At 47.0% G+C, this 26,087-nt stretch overlaps 1 protein-coding gene across 3 annotated transcripts in view; it reads right to left on the bottom strand.

Annotated features, from left to right (window-relative positions):
- Positions 1 to 26,087, bottom strand: part of WSCD2 (WSC domain containing 2) — a 229,759-nt gene that overhangs the window by 23,241 nt on the left and 180,431 nt on the right. For all 3 annotated transcript variants that reach the window (XM_075898761.1, XM_014572916.3, XM_075898762.1), the window contains exon 8: positions 10,907 to 11,107. In XM_075898761.1, the coding sequence (XP_075754876.1) occupies positions 10,907 to 11,107 (201 nt within the window). The remainder of the gene's footprint in view (positions 1 to 10,906; positions 11,108 to 26,087) is intronic.

Genomic DNA, 26,087 nt, shown 5'->3' with positions numbered 1-26,087 from the left:
AGAGAGAGAGAGACAGGGAGAGAAAGGGGGAGAGAGAGATTCCAAATGTTGTATTTTGTGATCCTCAACACCAGGAGTAGTTCAGAAAAATGGATCTGAAAGAAATGACAATGGGCTTTGTCTATGAGGTTCCACAAAGGTCTTTGGCTGGTGATTCATAATATCCTTAGTAAGATGAACTAGCCATCTGGTCCCTAGGCTGTTTATACGTGCTCCCTACTAAAAATCTTTCAACTATTCCCAAGGTTTCTTGCTAATTGATCCTCATATTAAAATCAGGTGATAAAAAGGATAATGAAATACCAATAATAAGCCACTATGCTGTTGAAACTGTAATACACATGTATCTTACAATGCATAAATGCTCTGGGTCTCTGCTCCTTCCTCTTGTCCTCCTTGAGGAACCAACGCCTGATTAATAGCTTAACTGTATTTAATTCCCCAAAGAATCATTAAAGACAGTATCTGTTTCATTAAACAGATACAGGACAATTCACCTTGTGCAATCATATCACATAAAACTTTGCTTTGGAACCACTCCAGGGATATCATAAAATTAATGTCACGGAACAAAATACTGATTTTAAAGAGCCTTCCACCCAGGCGGGTGGGAAGCACAGCTGCAACCAGGAGGGGAAATCTGATCAGCGGCTGAATTCAACAAAAGCAGCAGCCAGGAGAGAAAAAACAAGGTTTTGTCCCTCCTCACTTAGTAGCTCCACTCATTCCTACGGTACGTCAAAGCCCACTGCCTTTGCTCTGCCAGGGATCTGCCAGGCCTCCATTTTTGGAAGTTGTATTGGTATCTTAGCCACCACCACCAGCTCCCCTTAAACTGGTGGATATAGATTCCTTTCCCAGACACGCACAAATGTGAATCTGGGCCACAGCAGTAAGCAGAGTCACTTCAGTTCCACCATGCAGTGTGACTGAGGTGTCAGAATTTGGCCCATTCGTTCAATGGCATAGAGGACACTGGTTGAGAGAGAGGTTCACATTTTGGAAAGAGTGTCACAAGGAGGGAGAAAAATTGTTCTCCTTGGACTCTGAGGCTAGGACATGAAGCAATGGGATTAAACTGCAGCAAGGGAGGCTTAGGTTGGTCATTAGAGAAAACTTCCTACCTGTCAGGGTGGTTAAACACTGGAATAAATTGCCCAGGGAGGCTGTGGAATCCCCATCTCTGGAGATATTTAAGAGCAGATTAGATAAGCATCTATCAGGGATGGTCTAGATGGTACTGGGTCCTGCTATGAGGGCAGGGGACTGGACCTGATGACCTCTCGAGGTCCTTTCCAGGTCTATGATTCTAGGATTCTATTAAAGCAAGAAAAGAGTGTGAAATGTCTGCTAAATAAGGGGACTTTGATTTTTCAGCTTAGAAAGGAGATGACTTAAGGGGGAGAGATCATGATTGGTGTGAATAAGGGACAGTTATTTACTCCTTCTCATAACACAAAGACCAGGGGTCACCAAATGGAATTAATAGATAGAAACAGGCTTAAAACAAATGAAAGGAAGTATTTCTTCACACAATGCATACTCAATCCGTGGAACTCCTTGCCAGAGGATGTTGTGAAAGCCAGGACTTTACCCAGGTTCAAATAAATTCATGGAGGATAGGTCCATCAATGGCTATTAGCTGGGATGGGTAAGAATGGTGTCCCTAGCCTCTGTTTGTCAGAAGCTGGGAATGGGCAACAGGGGATGGATCACTTGATTCTCTGTTCTGTTCACTCCCTCTGGGACATCTGTCATTGGCCACTGTCAGAAGACAGGCTACTGGGCTAGATGGACCTTTGATCTGACTCTGCATGACCATTGTTATGGTCTTATGAGCAACCATCTGTGCATAGCAGAGGCCATAGGACTTTCTTATATTTATTCCTGCTCAAGCGAGAGTAAATCGTTTAGAAAACCACCCAGTATTCATAAGAACCTACTTCAACCCTTGGCAAACTGTCCTCATGGTTAATTGCTCCCACCACTAAAAAATGTGCCTCTTATTTCCAGTCCAAATATGTCTAGCTTTGTCTTCCAGCCATTGGGGCTCATTATAACTTTGTCTGCTAGATTGACATGCCCGTTATCAGATGTTTGTTCCCCAGGTAGGGACCCATGGAGTGTGCTCACATCACCCTTTAACCTTCTCAGTATCCCAAGAGTGACTGAAAATCACCATTAGACAGACACCCATCAGGGATGGCCTAGAGGGTGCTTGGTTCTGCCGTGAGGGCAGGAGACTGGAGCTGATGACCTCTGAAGGTGCCTTCCAGTTCTGTGATTCTATGATTCGTGGCCCAGCATGCTCTTCCAGGCCATCTCAGGTTCTGAAGCCTACACAGACATATTGCCTCATGTGAGGCCCAAGCACCTTCCCAGGGCAGAGCAGGTGCTGGGTCAAATCCCATCGTTGGCGGAGGGGAATTTGCATGTCAAAGCTCAGCACAGCAAAAGGGCTTTCACAGCGATTTCGGCCACACAGAATGTTCCCTTGCTGAGAGTCGACTGCTGGTGTTGTGCTGAGAAATACACATTAGGCGTATTCAGATCTGAGCGGGGAAAAAACCCATCAGTGGCACAATGGCATGGATCCAAGAAAGCACATACGCTCACGTCATGCGTGGCCTAAAAAGTCCTTTCTAAGCAGAGATGCCTTCCTGGTCTGGTGCTCACAGACATTAGAATTGTCTTGGCCATAGGGAAGGGAGCTCCTCCCTCAGCCCTGCAATGGGGCTTCTTCTTAGGGGTCAATGGTGTGCCATGTTGGTGAGGGGAATTGCAGTGACTAGGCTAGTTTATGCAGTACAGTGACACACTGAAAACAGGAGGAATCCAGTCTCCAGAGTCTGTCTACACTGATCAGTGCTGAATTCACTTTCAAGTGATGCAGGCATCCTTCTGAGAAAAGTAAAAATCAAGGAGATCCTGTTTTTATTCATCACGTTCATATCCATCCAGAGAGGGGTTTGCTTTTCATGATAGGGACAAAGTACCACTCACATTTCCTGGTCTGTCACAATTTGCAGACAGACCTGGTTTGGATGCATAAATGCAGCCCCAGGGGAAGAGTCAAAGATAGGGTTTCATGGGGCTAGTTCAGAGTGCAAGCCATGGAGGCTGGAATGCCCTGGGCACCTGGCTGGAGATTAAAGTCAGATCTGGCATGAAATAAGGTAGGTGCTTTAACTCAGCGGGAAGAAAGAGGCCAGTAGTTCAGCCAGGAAAAGAAAAACAACCAGTGCCCTGTGCGTGGCCAAACTGACAGTCATTGCTGAGGAAAGGCCATGGATTAAGCTAGCAATGAAAATTTAATAATCTCTCTTTCCATGAAGAGTCGCTCCCTCTTCTTTAGGCCTGGAGGTCACTGCTGCAGGAAGAATGAGCAATGCTAGAGCTGTCTGTGCCGCACAGGAGGCTGCGTGCAGAAAGGATTCCCTCATGCCTTCAGGAGTGAGGGGAAATAACTCAGCACCAGCTTGCCCTTTTGTTGTGATTTACGCCTCTGTAGCATTCCAGACAAAGGCCCCTAAGACTAGAGCATAAAATGCTTGGAAAGGGTGAGCAGTATCTTTCTCCCCCTTTCATCATAGGTGCTTATCGGCCTCCGTCACTGCGGTATCTGAGTGTTTTGCAATCGTTACTGTATTTATTTCACAAACCCTCTGCAAGGCAGGACTGTGCTGTTATTCCCACTGTTCAGAGGAAGATCTGAGGCACTGGCACACTGAGGTGCCCATGGTCACATAGGCAGTATTTCCCATTGGATAACTGAGTGGGCTGAGAGACCTGTATTCCTGCCATTAGCCTGGTGGCAAGTCACTTACCCTCTCCATGCCTCAGTTTCCCCCATCCCACCTACACAATGTGCTTTGAGATCTATGGATGATAAGAGCAAGATATTGTTGTTATTACTCTCTCACAGGACACAGGCTTTCATCTAGGTTCAAGGGCAGTTATCCTCAAGGAGCTGGTACACATCACAGACAACAGCCCTATCACTGCTGCCAGCATACGGAGTTATTCCTTTCTTGTGGTAGAGGCTTGTGCTTTGGGGTTCACATAGGTGGCTGGCCTCATAAGGACAAATGGGCTTCAGCCCCACCAGTGACAAGAGCCACTCACCTGCTTAGGTGGGGAAAATTGAGGTGATGTGACCTGTGGGTCATGTGACACAAACAGGCCGGGGCTATATAAAAGCCAGGCCCGTGGAGAAGGATGGGGCACTCTCCAGGGTGAGAAGGCTACATTCCAAGGAAGGAGCCCTGGGAGGGCAGAAAGGCAGATCCTTGTGGCGGAGGGGCTGGGCCTAGTTGTTGTTGCTTAGAGCGCTGTTTGTTTTGTACCAAGATTAACTCAACTGGGCCCTGGACGTGAAGCCTTGTAGTTCCCTTTGGACTGTGGCATGTTTAAGAAATGCTAAGAAAGGGAAACTGAGGCAGAAACTTGCACCACCACACCCCAAGGCTAGAGGGGCGTGCATAGGAGTTGGTGCTCTGTCTACAGTGCTGAAGGTTTTGAGTTCAAACCTTGCAGGTGAATTGTGATCATTTATGAGGAGCTAATGGTATCAACGAGACTAGGGAAGGGGTTAGGTTTTTCACCATGCTCATTTCATTGCGGTAGACGGAGATTGGGCTGGAATGTGACTTGCCGAGTGAGTGCTGGACCCTAAAACCACACATCCCCAAACATGCCTGCAGCTGACCTTGGCTGATTCTGCAGTTAGTATAGTTCAGAAAACTAGCTAATATATTTCTTTCCAGAATTTCCCCCTCAAACCTAAGGGGGGGAAATAATGTGTAGTAAAAAAAGAAAAATCTGTGCTAAAGCCCCTACTCCAATTTCCTCTTTCCTTCTCTCCTTTCCACTGCAGCACTCGTGAGCCGAGATTAATAGAACCCACGTGAATGCCAATTGCAATGAAAGCAGCCTTTTTTCACGGCACTTGTTCATAGCTATTGACAGAACCATAACTCTCCAATATAAGGTCCTGTGTTTCTAAACCTGCTTGGGCACTAAGACATATTTTCCTACTTTTACTGGACTCACTTATGCTCTGGCACTTGCCGTCAGTACTGTGACTGCTTTGCTAGTCCCTCCCTGGATAAAGAATGCTTCGGGCCAGGAATCGAGGGGCTTGAAGGAGCTAAAAATTAGATTTCCAACAGATAAGTCTTAGGACAAACTGTACCTTCTTTTCAGTTTGTGCCATTGTTCAATATATTCTCTATTCAAGTTGTCTGGGGGAATTTCTGCAGAGAATAATTTTTGCTTTGCTGGTTGTTTGTTAAGAATTTATTGCAAATATTCAGAATGGGTAAATTCACTGCTGGGCCGAGGCCACTTATTTCCCACCTGAGCTCTCAAACTAGGGCTTAAGTGCACTGCACTTTTTACTGAGTTCTTTTTTTTATTATTTATTTTTTCTTCTGACAGGATGAGTCATGCAGCTAAGTGACACATTGCTAATCGCAAATTCCCGAAACAAGCCAGACCACTTGCTCTTCACAAGTATTCAGGCTGTCAGATGAAGCTTGATTGTTCTTGAACTTTCATAGAAAGGGAACTTGAAAGGTTTGTAGATACACAGATTTCCAGGACAGAAGGAACCACTGTGATCACATAGTCTGACTTCCTGCATAAGACAGGCAAAAGGTTTCATCCTGTATTTTCTGCATCAGACCCACTTCTCACCATTGAGCTATTGCATACTCTTATGAAAACCATCCATTATTGATGTACAGACATCAAGTGATGATGGAAAATCCACCACATCCCTTGGCAAGTTGTTCCAACAGTTAATTTACCAGTGCTGTTAAAAATATGTGCCTTGTTGAGTGCACAAGGTGGCATGTTTTGACTTAAATCCAAATCAGATTTAGTTCTGCGTTGGAGAGAATATTTGTGGACAGATTGTTCCCACCTTCTCCTCGGCTTTTTGTGTTGGCTGTTCTAGCACCTTATATAAGCTTCTCAGAGGTTTCCTCTTTCCACACTCTCTGTGCAGCATAATTATTGCTACTATGGTCAGTGAGTCACACTAAGCGCTCTGCCCTGCTAGCACACACAGCTGTTGCTGCTCCCAGCCAGGTATGCTAAAAGGAAAGCTCTCAAGTGTGGGTACGGAGAGGAGAGTCATCACAATATTCAGAGGCTCCATGGACCTGAAAAGCCTCTCGCATTTGTGCATAGTAATATAGGCACAGATTGGGCAATGGCCTGTGTAGCTACCTGATGACATCCCTGAGATATACACAAACCCGAGAAGGGCTTTGCAGGAAGTTTGTCCCTCAAGTCTCAGCAGAAGATGGACCAATGAACAATTGGGCTAGCCCTAGCAAAACCCAGCCTCATGTCTCTGCAGCAGATAGGGCTGCCTACAGGGTATCTAAAAAAACTACCATTCACTGTTCCAGTTAGCACTGTGGTCAGCACTCTCAGCACAGAGACCAGGGCATGGAGACTGAACCACCAGGCTGGTCTTTCCTGTTCACCATGAAAGCTGATTATTGGGCAGAGTAAAGGATGTTTCTACTGCTACTATGTGGGCAGTCCCTGTTCCGTAGGTAGGGGACTTCTGTGTCTAGGGCAAATAATCTGGCAGTTGTCACCAGCGCAGGGAAGCCAGCAGCCTTCACCAGCCCCTAGGTAAGGTGTGGGGCAGGACCCAGTTCCATGCTCCCAGAAGGGGCAGGGCTCCAGGTAGAAGGGGTGGGGCTGGGAGCAGCCATCCATCCATGCTGCTGTGCACCCCCCCCCCTTAGAGCATGTAGTGTGGTGCTCCAGTGACCATGGGGCTTCAGCTGCTGCCTCTGCTGCTACTGTGGCAGCAGTGGTGGCCAGGAGTCCCAGCCCCTTTGACTTGCTAGGCCCTGGGGCAACTCTCCCCTTCCCTCCCTCATTGGTGGGCCTGGGCCATCATGAACCTCACTAAGCAATTGAGTTCCTTCCCAAGCCTAAGCACATATTCCAAAATGGACCCTGTGTCCTGTCAAGCCTCAGCCTTCATATCGGTCCTAGAGAGGGACCTAACCTGCTAAAATTTAACTCCGGAGTTGAGCACAAGATAGGATGTTGTTTTAGAAGATCTGCTCTAGTTCAAACAGGAATAAATGCTGGGTGAGCTCTCCAGCCTCTGTCATGCAGGTCAGACAAAGTGGTCAGAACGGTCCTTTCTGAACCTCTGAGCTCTCCCAGCCTGAGAGCTAGATAGTGACTTGCTTCATGTCCCGAGTGTGTGTGTGTGTGTGTGTGTGTGTGTGTGTGTGTGTGTGTGTGTGTGTGACAGCACAGCCCCCCCTTGCACACCTGCATGGACTAACCAGACCTTGCTTGCCAGACACAAGCTCAGCTACTGCTCACTGCCACAAATGGCTGACAGAACAAGGCTCCGACCCCTCAATATCCCAGCACAGAAGAGCTGGTGTGCAACAGGGTTGTGATTTGTTACTGGTCTAAATCCACAGCAAATCGCTGCTGCTTAAGAGCCAATGGGGAAGCTATTTCCCCTGAGATGGTGCCCCCAAAGCACCACCCTGGGCTCAGAGGCGTATCAGAAAAGGCAAAATCTATCCCCGAGTTTGGTGGTGGTCAGAGCAGGGATTTTGTTCTGGGCACATCTTGGGTGTTGGTGGCATTGTGTTGAGAGAGAGAGAGAGAGAGACAGAGAGAGAGAGAGAGAGACAGAGAGAGAGAGAAACAGAGAGAGAGAGAGAGCATTTCAGTGCACGTGGCAATAATAAAATCCAGGCACATACTAACACGTAAAAAGAGATACCCTTAAATAAACTCTGAATTAAGTGTAGCAGATGTTCAATCAAGCTAAATATTTTAACTCTTTCCAATGAAGTCAATTTCACAACAGCAATTTGTAAATTGCTATAATTAACAAGCATCCACAATATGTGTCTGTGCGTGGATGGGAAAGGTGCTTTCTCCAGAGCAGCGGGATGTACAGAATTAAAAGGCTGCGACTGATTTGTCCAGGGGCAGAGTGGGGGGAAAGTTCTCCTCCTATGTGGAATGCCCAGTCAGAGGGAAAGATCATCAAGTCAGATAAGGATTTATGGCCACGTGTCATGGCCAGATATTTTATACCATCTTCTTGAAGCAATACTCTGATAAAACTGATTTCTGCTAGGAAGCCAGTCCCCTTCCTGAGAGCAGTTCTGGCTTCAGAGGATAAAAGCCTAGAGGATTTTGCCTTTATTCCACCACACAGAGATTCAGGGCCATGTCAGAACTTGCCTGGGAAAGTAAGATTTCCCAGTGGGCTCTTACCAGCATTTCAATCCCACAAGTTGGTAAAGTACGGAATTCAGGCTGGGCATGTGTAGAAGCACTGGATGGTACCTGTCTAGCAGGTGCTTTTGGTTTAATATGCTACTTGTTTTGGTTTAACCCCACAGGTTTAAAGCACTGTTGTAGGATATCCAAGGTTTCCTGTCTCAGCTAGTTCAGCATACAGGATGATGATAATGGGAGTGATAGTGGTAACTTATCCTCAGCCAGAACCTTGGGAGTTAATGTTCCAGATGGAAGAGTAAATGGCTTTCAAGGGTGTTTGAAAACCAGCTGCAAAAGCTGCATGTTCCAGCTGCAGCCTTGGGAATGTTATTTTTATCGTACGAATAGATAAAGAAAATAGGGACAATCAATCCCAGAATCCTCTCTGTCTGTCTGGACCAGCTCAGCCTACTAAGCTCTGTGCACACCAATTAGAACTGGGCAAAACATCTTTTCTTTCAATGTCTGCCTGAATTAAAGGCTGAATTCCCTGTCTCCGTATCTATTCCCCTGTGAGTATACTCTCTTGGTGAAATTTCTCTCTAGCACAAAGTCCTAGCACAGAGGTGGCAATAAAATGGCAGCAGTTCAGCAAGGTTAGCCCCAGGGCCAGCCCACAACATTTTGGCACTTGAGGCGGGGAGCTCAAATGACGCCCCCATGCTCCTTCGCTTGGGTCAAAACTTTGAAAGGTCTCAATTCCACCTTCTTCCTGTTCTACTCCTCTCATAGCACTCCACCATCTCTGTGCATCTAGAGCACAGAGAATACATATGCACCAGCAGCAGACACAATTTTCTACACTCTGGGTCCTAGTGGTGCCCTTCCCCCCTCCTCCCCCCCAAATCTAGCACCTGAGATGGCCGCTTCAGTTCACCCCATGGTAAGGCCAGCCTAGTTAGCCCTCCACTGCTATATTTACGTGCTCCTCCATAGGTATGGGCAATTGCAGCTCCCATTGGCTGCAGATTGCTGTTCCCAGCCAATGGGAGCTGCAGGAAATGGCACAGACTGGGACATCACTTCCTGCAGCTCCTATTGGCCAGGAATGGCGATCCACGACCAACGGGAGCAGTGATTGCCCTTACCTGCAGAGGTACACGTAAATATAGTAGCGGCAGCCCGAGGAACCAAATCCAGCCTGTGGGTTTGCCCACCTCTGATCTAGCACAAGGACTTTGATCTAGTGGTAAAAGTGGTGAAGTGGAAATCAAAACTCCTAGAGTGACCTACAAGAGTAGCAGATTTTCAGTTTGCTGGTGATTCTGAAAAGCTCAGGGAAAATAACTGAATGGGAAAATAAATAGTTTTGCAATTGTTGGTGAATCAAAAAGTTGAGGGGGGGGGGGGGAGAGAGAGAGAGAGAGAGAGAGGCAAACCATTCTGGAGTAAATGAAATCCTAAAATGAAATGTTTAATTGCTACATTAAATGTTATATTAAAATGTGTCAGAATGTTTTAAAGTAAAGGTGATGGAACTTTCAGAACAAAAAGTCATTTCAATCAAAAAATCAAAAACATTTCATTTTGAAAATGTTGAAACAAAACCATAAGACTATTTTTGAATGTTAGCAGGTTTTATCCTCAATCCAAATCAGCCAGCGAAACTGGCACAAATTCACAATGCATTCTGCTCTCCTCGAACCTCCATTACTTTACCGGAAAAAAAAGTTTTGTCTGAAAATGTCACTTAACTCTTTTTCTGGATTCTAGCCCTACCATTGGTCACAGGCTGGCCACCTGCTGTGAGCTGGTCTCCTGAATGGTCTATGCTGTAATTTAGACATTTGTAAAGGTGGTGAGTGGGGGTGATTATACCTCTGTTGGCCTGCCATACTGGACAAAAGTAGCGCACTAAATAAGGGCAAATATTATGATAATACATTAAGCTGCTGGCTGTGAGAATGATGCATACATTAATTCCCTTGCAAACCTGTAAGACACTCTACCCTCCTATACACAGATGTTACAACTGTCAGCTTTAGCGCAGCTCTGAAAAACACATGCAAAAGGAGCACTGTGTATGTTAGCCTCAGTCTTTTCTGTATATAGATTGAATCTCTCTAGTCCAACACTCTCTGGCCCAGCAATATCTGTGGTCCAGCATGATTTTAGCTAGCTGGAGTGCACTTATCTAGGAGGTGGCCAAGTTTCCTGCAGTCTCATAAAGTTTGTTTCCAGCCATCAGTCCTGGTTCTCAGGAATCTGTGCTGTTCTCTAACTCTAATTTATCCCTAGATGTCTGCTAAGAGCCCAGATAAGCACTGGAAGTGTTGGTAATGCTGCTAGACATTATTGGCCGCCCATAGTTCGGCAAATTCTCTGGTTTGACACCGATCAGGTCCCGAGGGTGCCAGACTAGAAAGGTTCAAATTGTGCCCTTGGCGACTAGAGGGCAGTGGCATGCACAATTCAGTCTGCTGTTACTCCCTACAAGTTACTGTGCATTCTTGAAGAACATTTAGGCACCAAAAGACTTTTTAATCCGAACAAAACATCTCATTTGGAAAATGCTAACACAGACCATTGAGCCTTGTTTTGAAGGGTGGGTGTTTTCCTCTTCAACCCAAACCAGCGACTGAAACTGCTATAAAAAGTATTGAGGTAACTTGCATACCTTTGCCTTTCCAGTGTGCGTGAGAAGCAAATCCAATGTGACCACCATACTTCCGATTGAATTCAGCCATCAAGGCTTTGTATGGGTTCCGGATGAGTAATATGGCTGAATCGAAAGCCTCAATTTCTTTCTGGCCACTTTCATGGGTTTTGATGCAGATTGTCCTTCCACTTCTCCAGTGATCCCTTTCACCTTTGAACCCTTTACAGAAAATAAACAGACACACAAGAAAAATAAAATAAAATAAAAGACCAAAGAAAAGAAAACAGCAAGCAGGGAGAAATCAGATTGCAAAATATATGTTGATGAAAGCAGCTAGCAATGTAAAATATATTTGCATCCTCTTTCCAGATGGAAATAATTTGTTTGCTTGGATTTTTATACTAAAAATAATTTAAAATGCTTGTTTTACTTAGCAAAGTGCCTGGTTACCCAATGCAGTGATACGGCAGCTCTCTGAATGCAGCTCTGCCTCCACACTGCTGGGAAGCAACACAAAGCACTTTCCCAGGATCTGCAGCAAACGCCTCAGCTTTTAGTGACCGGTGTCAGAGAGTGGTGCCTAATGGTTACAGGAGGGATGTGGCATTAGGACTCCTGAGTTTTATTCCCAGCTGTTGTGGGGATAAATCACTTTGGGGCAGATTCTGCTTAAGTTACAGTGGAAATCAAGAGTAACTCCACCGGCATGTCTGGAGCAGTGCAAATTGGATGACTGTTCTTCCTGTGCCTCTCCTGTGCATGAAATGGGCTGCTGCTGCCTGTACTTTGCTAGAGTAACACCCGAAGGTGCTGTGAGATTTAGTTGATCAATGCTTACAAAGCTCTTGGAGATCCCCATAATGGAGGTGGCTGAAGAAGTGCCCAGCATCTCTAATGACAGCAGCTGTGGAGATGCCACCTTGCACTAAAAGGCAGAGATTTTCCCCAGCTGCACCATTCTGGAGTGCCAGCCTCCATAGCTCGCTGGAGGGAGAGCAGGGGGTGGCCGTGGCTGTATTCTCAGGGCACCCTTCTAGGGAACATGCGGCTCATGTCTGGATGAGATGAAGCCAGTTCTCGGAGGTGTGCTAGGCAAAGCACCAGCTGAGGTGGGGATGTATCCCCCTAACTCGCCTTGCCTGAGGCTGAAGCACACACACCAGGACTGCAGAGACTCAGTGAGATTTGGCACCTCCCACAGTCACATTTGAAGAAGGAGCATTGAAATCCCCCCATTGAAAGAATTCCTAGGGCTCACTGGAAGCAGCACTTTGGGAGCCCCCACTCCAATCAGCGGGGGCAGGCATGTCTGGGAAGGACAATGAGATGCGGGAAGCTCAGTGCCATGTGAAAGGTGTAGCTCTCTCAGCACATAGGCGACGGGCTCTTACTGTGCAGCACAAATGGATTTCATGTCCCCAACGGGGCTCCAAATCCAGACTCCCTGGTTCTTGTCTTGGCTCATTCATGGGCTTCCCTGGCTCCCGTGGCAAACAGTTTCCTCATGTGTAAATGAAGAATAACGATACTTGGCCAGGGCTTTGCATCTTGTGCACAGATATGCAGGAGACAGTTCCATGTGAGGGATTCCCCAGTGCCTCTGGCTTTGTGCTGGTGCAGTGAATTTCACCCTTGTCAGCAGAGCTGTCTGCAAACAGTCTGATTCCCCAAATTTCAGCTTTCCTTGAGGCCTCATTGGAAAACACGCCAGCATTCATGCGCCTTCATGGGCTATTTGCAGCTTTAACCAACCTCCCTGAGCACTTGCATGCCTCCGAGGATCGAGAGCACTTTTTCAAAGTATAATCTTCCTGGCCCTGGTGTTTACCCTCACCCCGTGGCTCCCACAGTGATAAATGATAGCCCGGCATTGGACATAGGCTGCCTGGGTTTCCATCAGCAGTTTGTGAGCCCAACCCTGGCTGAGGGACCAAAAGCCATGATACTGCCAATGGGAGGAAAGTCAGTTGAGTCACTCCACTTCCTGCTGGCCAGGTGTTCATCCCAGAATTGGTGCTCCTGGCAGTCTGGGTAGGGCAAGCTGGGTGCCAAGAGCAAGCTGTGGGGTTCCTGCGGAGCAGAAGTGATGGCCCAATATGTGGTTGCCGAAATTACTTTGCTGGGCAGCCTATGCCATCCCCCTGAGCAAAGATTACACAAGCAAAAACTATCAGTGAACTCATTTGGGGAAAATACAGGTCCCTCCTTTTCCCACTGCTCCAAACTCTACGTATTTTGCTGCTGAACGCACAAGACAGTGGCCTCCCTTTCTTAGTTTGCCAGCTGTAAATCCAACTGAACAGCCAACCCACTTGCACTCAACATGCTGAATAGCCTCATCTCAATGACCTGCAGGCCTAGCTGCATGAAAAACACACACGCCATGTCTAAATAAACAGGAAAAAAAAAACATGTCAGCAGATGATTCAAGCCGGGGGAGACAGGAGATGTAAGTAGATGTATTACATCAATTATAGATGTGTAATTTGCTTTCCTCCATTATGCTGTACAGCATAGCTACATGGTAGCTAATCTACTAGTTGCTTGGATACCTTCTAGCCCAGGAAGATGAGTAGAAAGCCCAGAATAATCATGAAATGCTGTTTGATACTTAGCCAGTGGAACAAAATGTTTTGGATCATTAGCTAGGAGATTTTGTTGTGTGTGCTTTTTTTTAAAAAAAATCTCAGCAGGGTATAGATGTTTAAATAAATTGCTATAATGAACAAACATAATCAAGAGCCATTGTGCAAAAGAGAATGAGGGAATGGGTGCTGGTTGATATAAGCAAATGTTTTGAGTCCCTATCTGGAAGCTCTGTCACGTTGTATCTTGGAATGTATTGGAAACAGACTTCTCATGGACTTGAATTGAGCAAGGAGTAGTACAATTAAGCCGAACAGGAAAACATGGTCTCTTCTAATGCTAGGTGTGACCAGCTCTAGGCAAGAGACTATACTTTTGGAATCACAAGTTCAAATCCCCAAGAAGTCATCATACCTGGTCATCTATTGGAGGAACATAATGTGAGTGCCCTGCAGTTTTGCTAGATGTGAGTCTTTCAGATATCACCAGCATATAGGGACATGAAAGAATCTTGGAGGTTTGGCCAACATTGCCAGCGGTGAGCCATTAGGGCCCAGAATAATTTAGTCATTGACTATTTTAATCACCGAAAAAAGTTCTTAAATATATATTTTTTAAGTATTCATCCAGCTCTAGTGGCAAACACAGCTTAATCAAATTTCAGGTATGTATTAAATGAGTAGCTGTGATAACCATTTGTACTGCTAGGCCAGCTCTGGTATGGGCAGCATTAGGAGAAGAGATTTTATCTGAGAATTTGTAAAAAAGAAAGAAAGAAAGAAAGAAAGAAAGAAAGAAAGAAAGAAAGAAAGAAAGAAAGAAAGAAAGAAAGAAAGAAAGAAAGAAAGAAAGAAAGAAAGAAAGAAATTGTTGGGATCTATAAATAAAGGTAATGTAAATAAATATAAAATGCGATAGTTGTTACTTGTCTTACCACCAGTCTGACTACTATTGAAAGACCATTTCTTTAGCACCAACATCTTTGGGTTTTCTAGTCTGTGTAGAGCAAAATTGTTCTTGGAGTAGCATATTCTATGGAGCAAAATAGCATCCTCAGCACAGTGTGGCCTAGTATTTATAGTGCATAGGAATGTGCCCCCAAAGCTGGGAGTTCTGCTGCCACTATTGCAAGGAGGAAAGATAGGGTAGTGGTGGTCGGAGACTCTATTCTGATGGGGACAGCGGTGCCCATCTGTCACCCTGCAATGTCATCTAAGGAGGTATGCTGCCTACCAGAGGCCCGTATCCAATATGTTATGGAGGCATTGTCGAGGATTATCGGGCCCTCTGACTACTACCCCAAGCTACTCATCCATGTGGGCACTAATGATACTACAAGGTATAATCTTGAGCAGATCAAGAGTGACCACAGTGAAGGAGTTTGGAGCGCAGCTAGTATTCTCTTCAGTGCTTCCTGTCAAAAGCAGGGGCTCAGGCAGAGACAGATGCATCCTGCAGGTGAATGCCTGGCAATGAAGATGGTGTCTCCAGGAGGGATTTGGCTTCTTTGACCACAGTATGCTGTTCCAAAAAGAAGGACTGCTAAGCAGGGATAGGGTTCACCTTCAGGGGAAGGGGAAGAGAGTATTTGGACACAGACTGGTTAACCTAGTGAAGAGGGCTTTAAACTAGGTTCAACGGGGGCAGGTGACCAAAGCTCACAGGGAAGTGAAAAACATGGAGAACTGGGAGATACGTCAGAAATGGGAAGGAGCATGGGCTATAACAGCAAAGATAAAGGAGGGAGACGGCAGAACTGGGCGGCAAAATCAAATCAGTATCTTTGATGCCTATATACAAATGCAAGAAGTATGGGGAATAAGCAGGAAGAACCGAAGTGCTAGTTAATAAACACAGCAATAACATCGTTGGTATGACAGGGTATGTCTACACTACAATGTTAGTTCGAACTAACGGACGTTAGTTCGAACTAACATTCATAGCCACTACACTAGCGCTCTGCTAGTTCGAATTTGAATCGAACTAGCGGAGCGCTTAGTTCGAACTAGGAAAACCTCATTTTATGAGGATTAAGCCTAGTTCGAACTTACTAGTTCGAATTAAGGGGTGTGTAGCCCCTTAATTCGATCTAGTGGGAGGCTAGCCCTCCCCAGCTTTCCCTGGTGGCCACTCTGGCCAACACCAGGGAAACTCTATTGCCCCCCTCCCGGCCCCGGACCCCTTAAAGGGGCACGGGCTGGCTACGGTGCCCGTGCCAGGTGCAAGCCTGCCAGCACCCAGACAGCAGACCCTGCACCTGGCACGGCACAGAGCCACCCACCCGATGTCCCCCAGCCCACCCCCTCTTCCCGGGACCAGGCTGGCGGCTCCCGGGAGCTTGCCCTGGACCGCAAGAGGCGGGCACCTTCCTGGGCTAGTGCGGACATCGTGGACCTCGTCCACGATCTCCGCACTAGACACAGGAAAGTGGCCGTCTAGGGCAGGAGAGCTGCCAGCCTGGCCACCCAGGAGCAGGTGTGCATGAAAATCAAGGGGGTCCACTGAGACCCCCGATCCTGAGCCCTGAGCTTACAATGGCCGTCCTGGGTCAGACCAAAGGTCCATCTAGCCCAGTAGCCTGTCTGCCGACAGCGGCCAACCCTAGGGACCCTGGAGGGGATGGACTGAAGACAGTGACCAAGCCATTTGTCTCGTGCCATCCCTCTCCAGCCTTCCACAAACTTTGGGCAGGGACACCAGTCCTACCCCCTGGCTAAGACTACTCCATGGACCCAACCTCCATGACTTGATCTCACTTCCCTTTAAACTCTGTTCTAGTTGTAGCCTTCACAGCCTCCTGCAGCAAGGAGTTCCGCAGGTTAACTATTTGCTTTGTCAAGAACAACAACTTTCTCTTACTAGTTTCAAGCCTGCTACCCATTCCTTTCCTTTGGTGTCCTCTAGTCCTTCTTTATGGGAACTCAGGAAGAACTTTTCTGAATGCACCCTCTCCACCCAACCCCTGCTTTTAGAGACCTCTATCCTGTCCCCGCTCCATCTCCTCTTTTCTAAGCTGAACAGTCCCAGTCTCTGTAGCCTCTCTTCATATGGGACCTGTTCCCAACCCCTGATCATGTTAGTTGCCCACCCCTCTCTCAGCCTCTCTCTTCCCCTCTCCCACCTCCTTTTCCCAGTCTCCCCCAGTTTTGTTCAATAAAGACAGAGTCAATGTTGGAAGAAACGTTATCTTTATTTTGTACATCAATAAGAAGGGGGGCTAGGGAAGGGTAAGTGGAAGGAGGTGAGGGAGGAATGGGGTACGAGCCCCCGATGGGGAGGACTGGGCTGGCTCTGCGGGCTTCTGGGGGTGGAAGCTCTCCTGCAGCCCCCCGATTGCCCCCTCTCCCCAGATGGCAGCCTGCGGCAAGTGCAGCCGGGCTGATGGCCGAGTGCTGTGATGAGCCCAGTGTGGGTACTCCGGGCAATCCAAGCCAGGACTGCTTTGCAAGCGGGGCACCCCTTAGAACTGTCTGTCCGGGGTGGGGGTCGGGTCCCTTTAAGCACAGCCCTCGGCTAGCCTGAGACAGCATCTCCACACTCTAAGTCCTCCTCTGATGTCCTGCCGGCACTGCTTCCAGCCATCCTTAAGCCCTGTTCAGGGTCCACTCAATGTGGACTTGCTAGTTTGAATTAGCAAAACGCTAATTCGAACTAGTTTTTAGTTCTAGACGCGTTAGTTCGAATTAGTGCTGTAGTGTAGACATTCCCACAGAGACTTGGTGGGATAATACACATGACTGGAATATTGGTATAGAAAGGTACAGTTTGCTAAGGAAGGGTAGGAAAGGAAAAAAGAGAGGAGGTTTTGCCTTATATATTAAAAAGGTATACACTTGTACAGAGGTGGTGATGGACATGGAAGAAAGACTTGTTGAGAGTCTCTGGATTAGGTTAAAAGAGATAAAAAACAAGGGTGATGTCATGCTTGGGGTCTACTACAGGGCACCTACTCAGGCAGAAGAGGTGGATGAGACTGTTTTTAAACAGCTAACAAAATCATCTAAAGTGCAGGATTTGGTGGTGTTGGGGGACTTCAACTATCCAAACATACACTGGGAAACTAACACAGCAGGGCACAGATTATCCAATAAGTTCTTGGACTGCAACTGGAGACCATTTTTTATTTCAGAAGGTTGAGAAACCTACTGGATAGAAGCTGTTCTAAATTTGATTTTAACAAATAGGAGGAGACTGGTTGAAAATCTGAAAGTGGAAGGCAGCTTGGGTGAAAGTGATCATGAAATCACAGAGTTCATGATTCTAAGGAATGGCAGAATAGAGAACAGCAAAACAGAGATAATGGAAGGTAGATTTTAGTAAACTCAGAGAGCTGGTAGGTAAGGTCCCATGGGAAGCAAGACTAAGAAGAATAACAACTGAAGTGAGTAGGCAGTTTTTTAAAGGGCCCCAAAGCAAACTATTCCACTGCATAGGAAAGATAAAAGTATGGCAGGAGACCATGTTGGATCAACTGGGAGATCTTACATGATCTAAAGATAAAAAGAAATGATACAAAAAGTGAAAACTAGGACAAATTACAAAGGATGAATATAAGCAAATAACACAGGTATGCAGGGGCAAGATTAGAAAGGCAAAGGCACAAAATGAGTTCAGTCTATCTAGAGGCATGAAGGGTAACAAGAAGACATTCTACAAGTATATTAAGAGGAAGAGGAAGACCAAGGACAGGGTAGGCCCATTGCTCAGTGAGGAGGGAAAAACAATAACAGGAAACTTGGAAATGGCAGAGGTGCTTAATTACTTCTTTGTTTTAGTTTTTGTCAAGAAGATGGATGGTGATAGGATGCCCAACACAATGAATGCTATTGGAAATGGGGTAGGTTTGGAAGTTAAAATAAAAGAATAAGATAAAAATCACTTAGGAAAGTTAGCTGTCTGCAAGTCACCAGGGCCTGATGAAATGTACCGTAGAATACTCAAGGAGCTGATAGAGGAGGTATCTGAGCCTTTAGCTATCATCTTCTAAAAGTCATGGAAGATGGGAGAAATTCCAGAAGACTGGAAAAGAGCAAATCTAGTGCCCATCTATAAAAAGGGAAATAAGAACAACCTAGGAAACTACAGACTAGTCAGTTTAACTTCTGTGCCAAGGAAGATAATGGAGCAAGTAATTAAGGAATTCATCTGCAAACATCTGGAAGAAAATAAGGTGATAGGTAACAACCAGCATGGATTTACAAAGAACAAATCATGGCAAAACAATCTGAAAACTTTCTTTGATAGGATAACGAGTCTTGTGGATAAGGGAGAAGCGGTGGACGTGGTTTATCTAGACTTCAGTAAGGCAATTGATATGGTCTTGCATAATATTCTTATCAAGAAACTACACAAATACAACTTAGATGGGGCTACTATAAGGTGGGTGCATAACTGGCTGGATAATCATTCTCAGAGAGTAGTTATTAATGATTCACGATCATGCTGGAAGGGCATAACAAGTGGGGTTCTGCAGGGGTCGGCTTGGAGACCAGTTCTATTCAATATCTTCATCAATGATTTAGATGATAGCATAAAGAATACGCTTATTAAGTTTGCAGATGATACCAAGCTGGGAGGGGTTGCAAGTGCTTTGGAGGACAGAGTCATAATTCAAAATGGAGAAATGTTCTGAGGTAAATAGGATGAAATTTAATAAGGATAAATGCCAAGTACTACACTTAGGAAGGAACAATCAGTTTCACACACAGAGAATGGGAAGCGACTGCCTAAGAAGGAGTATGGCAGATAGGGATCTAGGGATCAGAGTGGACCACAAGCTGAATATGAGTCAGCAGTGTGACACTGTTGCCAAAAAAGCAAACATGATTCTGGGATGCATTAACAGGAGCAGTGTTGTGAGCAGGTCATGAGAAGTCATTCTTCCACTCTACTCTGTGCTGATTAGGTCTTAATTGGAGAACACTTCTGGGCACCACATTTAATGAAAGATGTGGAGAAATTGAAGAAGGTCAAGAGAAGAGCAACAAATATGATGAAAGCGCTAGAAAACATGAGCTATGAGGGAAGGCTGGAGGAATTGGGCTTGTTTAGTCTAGAAAAGAGAAGACTGAGGGGGGACATGATAGTGGTTTTCAAGTATCTGAAAGGGTGTTTCAAGGAGGAGGAGAGGAAAAAATTGTTCTCCTTGGCCTCTGAGGATAGGACAAGAAGCAATGGGCTTATACTGCAGCAAGGGAGGTTTAGGTTGGACATTAGGAAAAACTTCCTAACTCCCAGGTTGGTTAAACACTGGTATAAATTGCCTAGGAAGGTTGTGGAATCTCCATCACTGGAGATATTTAAGAGCAGGTTAGACAGATACCTGTCAGGGATGATCTATACCAGGGCTGGGCAAAATATGGCTCTCAGGCCGGATCTGGCCCACCAAGCCACCAGATCCAGCCTGTGGAGGGAGCAGGGAGCTCCAGTCAGTCTTCCCTGCTTGTCCCACAGCCCTGTACACAGTGCAGAAATGCAGCTGCCAGGCTTCCTTTCTGTTTCAAAACTGGAGGAGAGGGGGGAAGTTTCAGAAGCTGCCCTGAGCACAATCCCATTGGCTGGTTTCTGGCCAGAAACCAGCCAATGGGAGCTGCTTGTTTGAATAACAGGAAGCCAAGAATCACGCCCCCGCTCCTTGGCTCAGTTATTCAATGAAGCACTTGGCCAGGCAAGCAGGCAGGTTGGTTGGCTAGGAACCTTTAAGCTCTGCAAGTCTTAGCTCTGAAGGCAGGCAGGCTGGTTTGGCTGCTGGCTGGTAAGTCTTCTGGCCACAGGCTGCCTCTGACACTCCAGCCCCTCCCTGCTCTAATCCTCTTCCCTCCCCCCTCCGTCAACATACCCAAAGTCTCTGTCCCCCTGTTGCATCCATACCCCCTCCCAGACATAGCACCCCAACCTCTTGCCCCAGATCACAATCCACTTCTACCCTAGGTCACATCCCAAAACCCTGCACCCCCGTCCGCTGCTCTAGGTCACAATCACCTCCTTCACCCAAACTCCCTCCCAAACTCCAGTCTCCCTCCTGCACCCCAGTCCCTTATCCCAAGCTCCCTTCTGCACCCAAAGTCCATCCCAGACCCCACATCTCCTCCATTAATATCATGGAAGAGTGCAGCCCTTGATCACTTTCCAAAATCTTGGAGTGGCTCCCAGTCAAAAAGTATTGCCCATCCCTGATGTACATAGTACTTGGTCCTGCCATGAGGGCAGGGGACTGGACTCAATAACCTCTCAAAGTCCCTTCCAGTTCAAGTGTTCTATGATTCGATGACACTGCATGGAAAGTGCCATTTTAAAATGATATTCTCCATGCTGTCTGGGGTCATGGGAAGGAATACAGATGAAAATGGGGTCACACAGTCAAAAATTGGAAACTGCATGCAGTCAGGTCCTGAATCCTGCCTAGGGCTCCACAGTGCTGCTGCATTGGAAAAAATAATAATCATAATGTAAGTATTTTCTTCTGGAGCTTCATTAAACCTTAGCAATTACCAGACTAGATCAGGCCAGTGGCCCATTAAATACAGTGTCCTGTCAGCCACACTGGCTAACACAATTTGCTTTAGAGGCAGGTGCAAGAAATCCTGCAGAAGGAACCGACCAAATAACCTTTTCACAGAGAATTTTCTTCCTGACCCCAATGAGAGGTTGTCTTATGCCCTGAAGCATGAGTATTTATAATCCATCCAACTGTCTTCTTTTGTAGAAAATAACTTATTATTTCACTTTGGATACCATTGTTAGCCATATAAAATGGCTATGCCTTCAACGATTCTTATTAATGTCTTTGATTCAAGAGAATCTTATGGCAAAAAGTTCCACAACTAATTCCATAAGTGCATGAAAACTGTTCTTCCTTGTGTTGCCCTCTCTGTGTTCTACAGCTCATCCCATGAAATGTTGCTTCAGCTGTTTCAGACTTTCCCTGCACTGAGTTCAGCGGTTGCTCTTTATAACTCAAGCCAAATCATACTCTCATCTTTTACATCATCTGGGCAGTGTTTTTATTGTCCCTCCAGAGGCTTTAGAGGCTGAGTGAGGGGAAGAGCTGTTTCCCTGTAAAATATTAACTCAGTATATAATTTCTCCATGTCACACAGGAACAAAAGATGGATATCTACAAAATCATTCAGCCCAAAGGAAAAACATGCTTTGGGAGTCAATGAGCAGCAGTGAGCAGACCTTAACACATCTCCTCAGGAGCCACTAGTCTAATGTTTTTCCACTAAGCTATCCTGCGAGCCCTAAGCAACATTTGCTCTGAAACAGTCTTATCTGTAACTGAGAGACTGACCTCTCAGCACACGACGGATGGATTTACTGCATTTCAAAAGAAGATGCATTCTTATTTGGAGGAGTGAACCCTGTTGTAAAAGGGCCTGTTTTGTGCTAGGGATAGGAAGAACCCGGCCTGACAAAGAACAAAGTGATTTGAAGCCATACTCACATCTCAGTCTGAACCAAAACTTTTTGGTTTTTTTTGCAAAAGGGGAGGGGAGTAAATTATTTGTTTTCAAACTATTTGACCTTTTTGTGCTTTCCTAAGTTATGAGCAGGATGAAAAACAGAAATAAACTCAACAAGGCTGGTTAAATTATCCCCCTATTCAAAAGGAATGGAACGCTTGTCTTTGTTTGCAAAGCAGCCATGAGCCTGGTGACAGTCTTCAAGTCCACACTTTATTATTGGCAATTTGTGTTTCTGCACCAGCCCCAGCCAGCAACATTTTTCATTATTTACAGTATTTGTATTTTGGTATTTCCAGGAAGCCCAAATCCAGGGTCCCATTATTATAAGTGCTATCTAAGCACACAGCCAGAGTGCTGAAGAGCCAGCGGTCTAAGCAGATGAGATCAAGAGAGCGATTTAAAGGGAGGAAATATGATTATCCCTGTTTTACAGAGGGGAACAAAGGTCCAGAGAATTTAAGGTCAAGATGCAGTGGAGAATTTTAGCACGTGTTGAACTGGAAGCATGTGCTAATGTTCTTCTCTGTTGTGCAGAGCACATGAAGGTTTCTCCAGCACTGGCAATTTTTAAATCAAGATCAGAGGTGAAAGTCAGGTGGTGTACCCTGGTGCGCCATTCCAGCAAGAAGGAGCTGGCTGGCTGGGGCACTGGGCTGCCAGAGGAGGTGTGGCGGACTCTGAGCGGAGCTCCCGGGCCTCTCCTGCAGGCTGCTACATTAAGCACCTGGCAGCCAGGCAGGTGAAAGGGGCTGGCTGGGGGTGTGCCCCTGCACTGGTCTGGGGCTGCCCTAAGCTTGAACCCATCCCCACAGGCACCATTTAGTGAGGGCAAGGGGACTGAAACCTCCCCAGGCTCCAGATTCATCCAGGGATGCTGCTCTTCTTCCCCTTCCTGTCCCTGTCAGGGAGTAAGGGGAAAGTGCACAGTTTGCTGCATTCCTGTTGCTCCTGCTGGGGAAGGCAGGAGGCAGGTGAGCCGTGCACTTTGCTCTCATTTCCTGACAGTGATGGGAAGAGGAAGCGCAAACCGTGTCCTGGTATGAATTTCACGGGGGGTGGGTGGTCGTCAGCACCCCTGCCCTTCCCTCCTCCTCCACCTCAACCCCCTGCCCTGAGATTCCTGCACTCCACCCCACACTTACATTTCTTACCGGTACTATCATGTCACACCTCCCTCCCACCTTCCTGCCCTGAGGTGTGACCTGACAGTACCGGTAAGAAATGTAAGTTACTTTCACCCCTGGATGAGCTGTTTTCCTAAAACCATGGCTGTAGGAATCATTGTGGGGCAGTTCTCTGGCCTGTGCGATCGAGGAGGTCAGACCCGAGTGGCCTCAGAATCGATGTAGCTATGAACAAAGCCCGTGGCCAGCTTCAAGCAGCTGCTCAAGTGCCACTAAAAATGACACGCAGCCGTCACTTCTTAGAATCAGGCCCCATTAAACGGCCACTGGTCCCTTTGGCAATCCCTGCCCACAGTGGCTCCAGACAGAATGGGTTTAGGGGAGTTCCACAGGGCTGGATGCCCCGTGTCCTTTGAAAGGGGTTTGTGTGCAAAGAGAGATGAACTGGCTCGATTCTGTTTAATCTGGGTGGGCTGCGATTCTGCTAGCCACAGGGAGGTTTCATCAGGTGACCCCTCGGATTATCTGTTTTGGCTCTTCTCACTTGATGTCTGTGATGGTTTTCGTTAGCAATTTGGGCACCCCATTGCAAGGCTATCAGATCCATGAAAGCCAGCGCTTTCTGCTCCCTCTACTCGACTGTTAACGCAGGACGTCTCTGTTTTGTAGTCATGGCCAGCCAGCATGCAGCCTTGCTTTGCAGTATCATTAAGTTAACTCGCAGCAGTTTTCCTCTCTGCCCGAGAGATTATCTCAGATTGATTGATGTAACGGTGCTTTTTTTGTTATTGTTGTGCGTAGTTACTGAATTCTTCTTATGCTCTGTCAGAGGATGGAGATTGCTAACTGCACTGTCTTAGTCTCCCACGGGAGGTTTTTTTTTAAAAAATCCTTAATGAATCATGAGTTTAGAGGGAGATTTGATGATCTTGGGGTGACACATAAGAATCCAGTTTAGTACTAACATATTACAAAATGGATATGGTAATCAATGGGAGGATAGGAACAACAGGGTATAATACCCAGTTAAGGGGAGGGGATAGAGTCCATTATAAGACCCCAAATTTTTTTATAAGCAGCAGTTTGTACCCTGGCGTTTGGTTCAGACAATCTGCAGTAGGCTTGACAAATTCCGAGCTCTTCCAGCTGAGACGAGAAGTAGCAGTCCCCAGCATGGGCCATGAGTGAGATCCGCCTCACAAACATGACCATTCTACATTGATTTTTTTTTATGCCACAATGAATGTACTGACTTGGGGCTCAGACCATGGCCAAGAGCCATGGGCAGTGTGAGGGTCTCAGAATCTGTCTCCCCAGGGAAAGTACCCTGCACTAGGTCCATATCGGGTGTAGCATGCATCACTCAGGGGGCGGGCACAGCAACAGTAGCTGGTCCAATGGGCTGGGGTGAGCCAAAACTCCAAACAGTCACCACCTCCCACTTCACCCTCCCCATTGGTCCCACAGAAGCTGTTCTTCCTGCTCCCCAGGTAGCTGGTGGAAGGGAGTTACCCTCCTACTGACATGTGGTCTGGGGCAGATATAGGGCAGGGTGAGCGGGGCAGCCACCCCGGGCCCCGCGCTTCAAGAAGCCCTGCACATGTGCCATGGCAAAGGGGGGCCCCGCGAAATTGTGCTGCCCTGGGCCCCACAAAATGATCATCTGCCCCTGCTTGTGGTGCCATGCAAGGCAGCCCACAATCCAGCCCTCAGGAAGGTGTGTGTGGATACACAGGGGTGAATTCAGAGTCTCCTCATTCAGAGCTAAACGGCACCAGGTCCCACAAGGGCTCTATGAAATGGCCTGGCCCAGCCCTCAGACCTTTCCAGAGCAGGGGAGCGCTGCTGAAAGGACGCATGATGTGCTTTCTGTTGGGGCTGGGCACAGAGGTGTCGTAATGTATTTTTTTAAAATCTAATGTTAGCAGATTGTCATCTTGGCAGGCATTTCTCAGCGGGGGCGATAGATGGACCGTGCCAACAGAACGATGTAACGGGAACACAAGGGAGTGACGCTCCCAAGCTTTGGAGATACCACTGCCAGTTTGGGGCAAGACGTGGCCCAAAACCTGAAGTCTTTCCTCGGGCAAAATTCCTACTGGAGCCAAAGGAAGATTGGCCTGAATAAGGCCAGACGGCTTTGTGGCCATTCACAAGGCACTACGCGAATCCCTAGAGATAAATCCACCATACCATGGCGATGGTTTGAAATACTCAAGCCTGCCTGTCTGTGCAGAGAGGACAAGGAGAGGAGAGAGAAGGAAAAATCATCTGTTTATGCTGGGATGTGAGCAGGCAGCTACATTTCTCCCGGGCCTTCCATTAACTGCGGTTTTCAGGTCCCTGTTACTTTATGTTTTACAGCCGTTGCGTCTTCACTGACCACACAAGTCTGCAGCAGGGATGGCTGTCTGGAGCCCAGCTCTGCCTGCTTTGAAAGGAAGTACCCTGCTCTCAGCCTTTCCAGACTACTGTACCCCTTTCAGGAGGCTGGTTGGTCTTGTGTTCCCATGCCCACCAACAGGGAGTGGGGGAAATGGGGCAGTTGCCGTGGGACTCAGTGAGTCAAAGGGGCACAGGATTCCCGACACCGTCACTGCTACGGTGGCAGCAATCAGAGCCCTGGGCCCTTAAATCACTGCCAAAGCGCTGTGGCCTTGCACTCTGTGTGGCTGTGAGGGCTGAGGGGGAGGGCTGGCGTGGCATGCTCTGGGGTGTCTGGGCCCTGTCCCTTCTAGGAGCACAGAGCCAGCCTCTTTCCCCAACCTTGCCCAGGGCCCTGCAGAGGCTATCGCTCCCCTGTGCAAGCCCCAAGTCCCACCTCACTTGAAAACGAAATTTGTTTACGAAATCAGACATAAAAATATCCAAGTGGCACCATGCGCTGTGACTGAAAGACGGCGTCCTTTCTCCTTTCCACCATAGACTCACACAATGCATCAGCTGGAAACATTGTACTTCCATTACAGAACAGAGCAGGGGTCCTTCACCTTTTTCTTTCTGAGCCCTCCCCAACATGCT

This window comes from Pelodiscus sinensis, chromosome 15, assembly GCF_049634645.1.
Source record: "Pelodiscus sinensis isolate JC-2024 chromosome 15, ASM4963464v1, whole genome shotgun sequence".
In the NCBI taxonomy this organism is placed as follows: domain Eukaryota; kingdom Metazoa; phylum Chordata; order Testudines; family Trionychidae; genus Pelodiscus; species Pelodiscus sinensis.
Note: the sequence above shows the minus strand (reverse complement) of the source record. Positions and strands in the feature narration are given on the sequence as shown.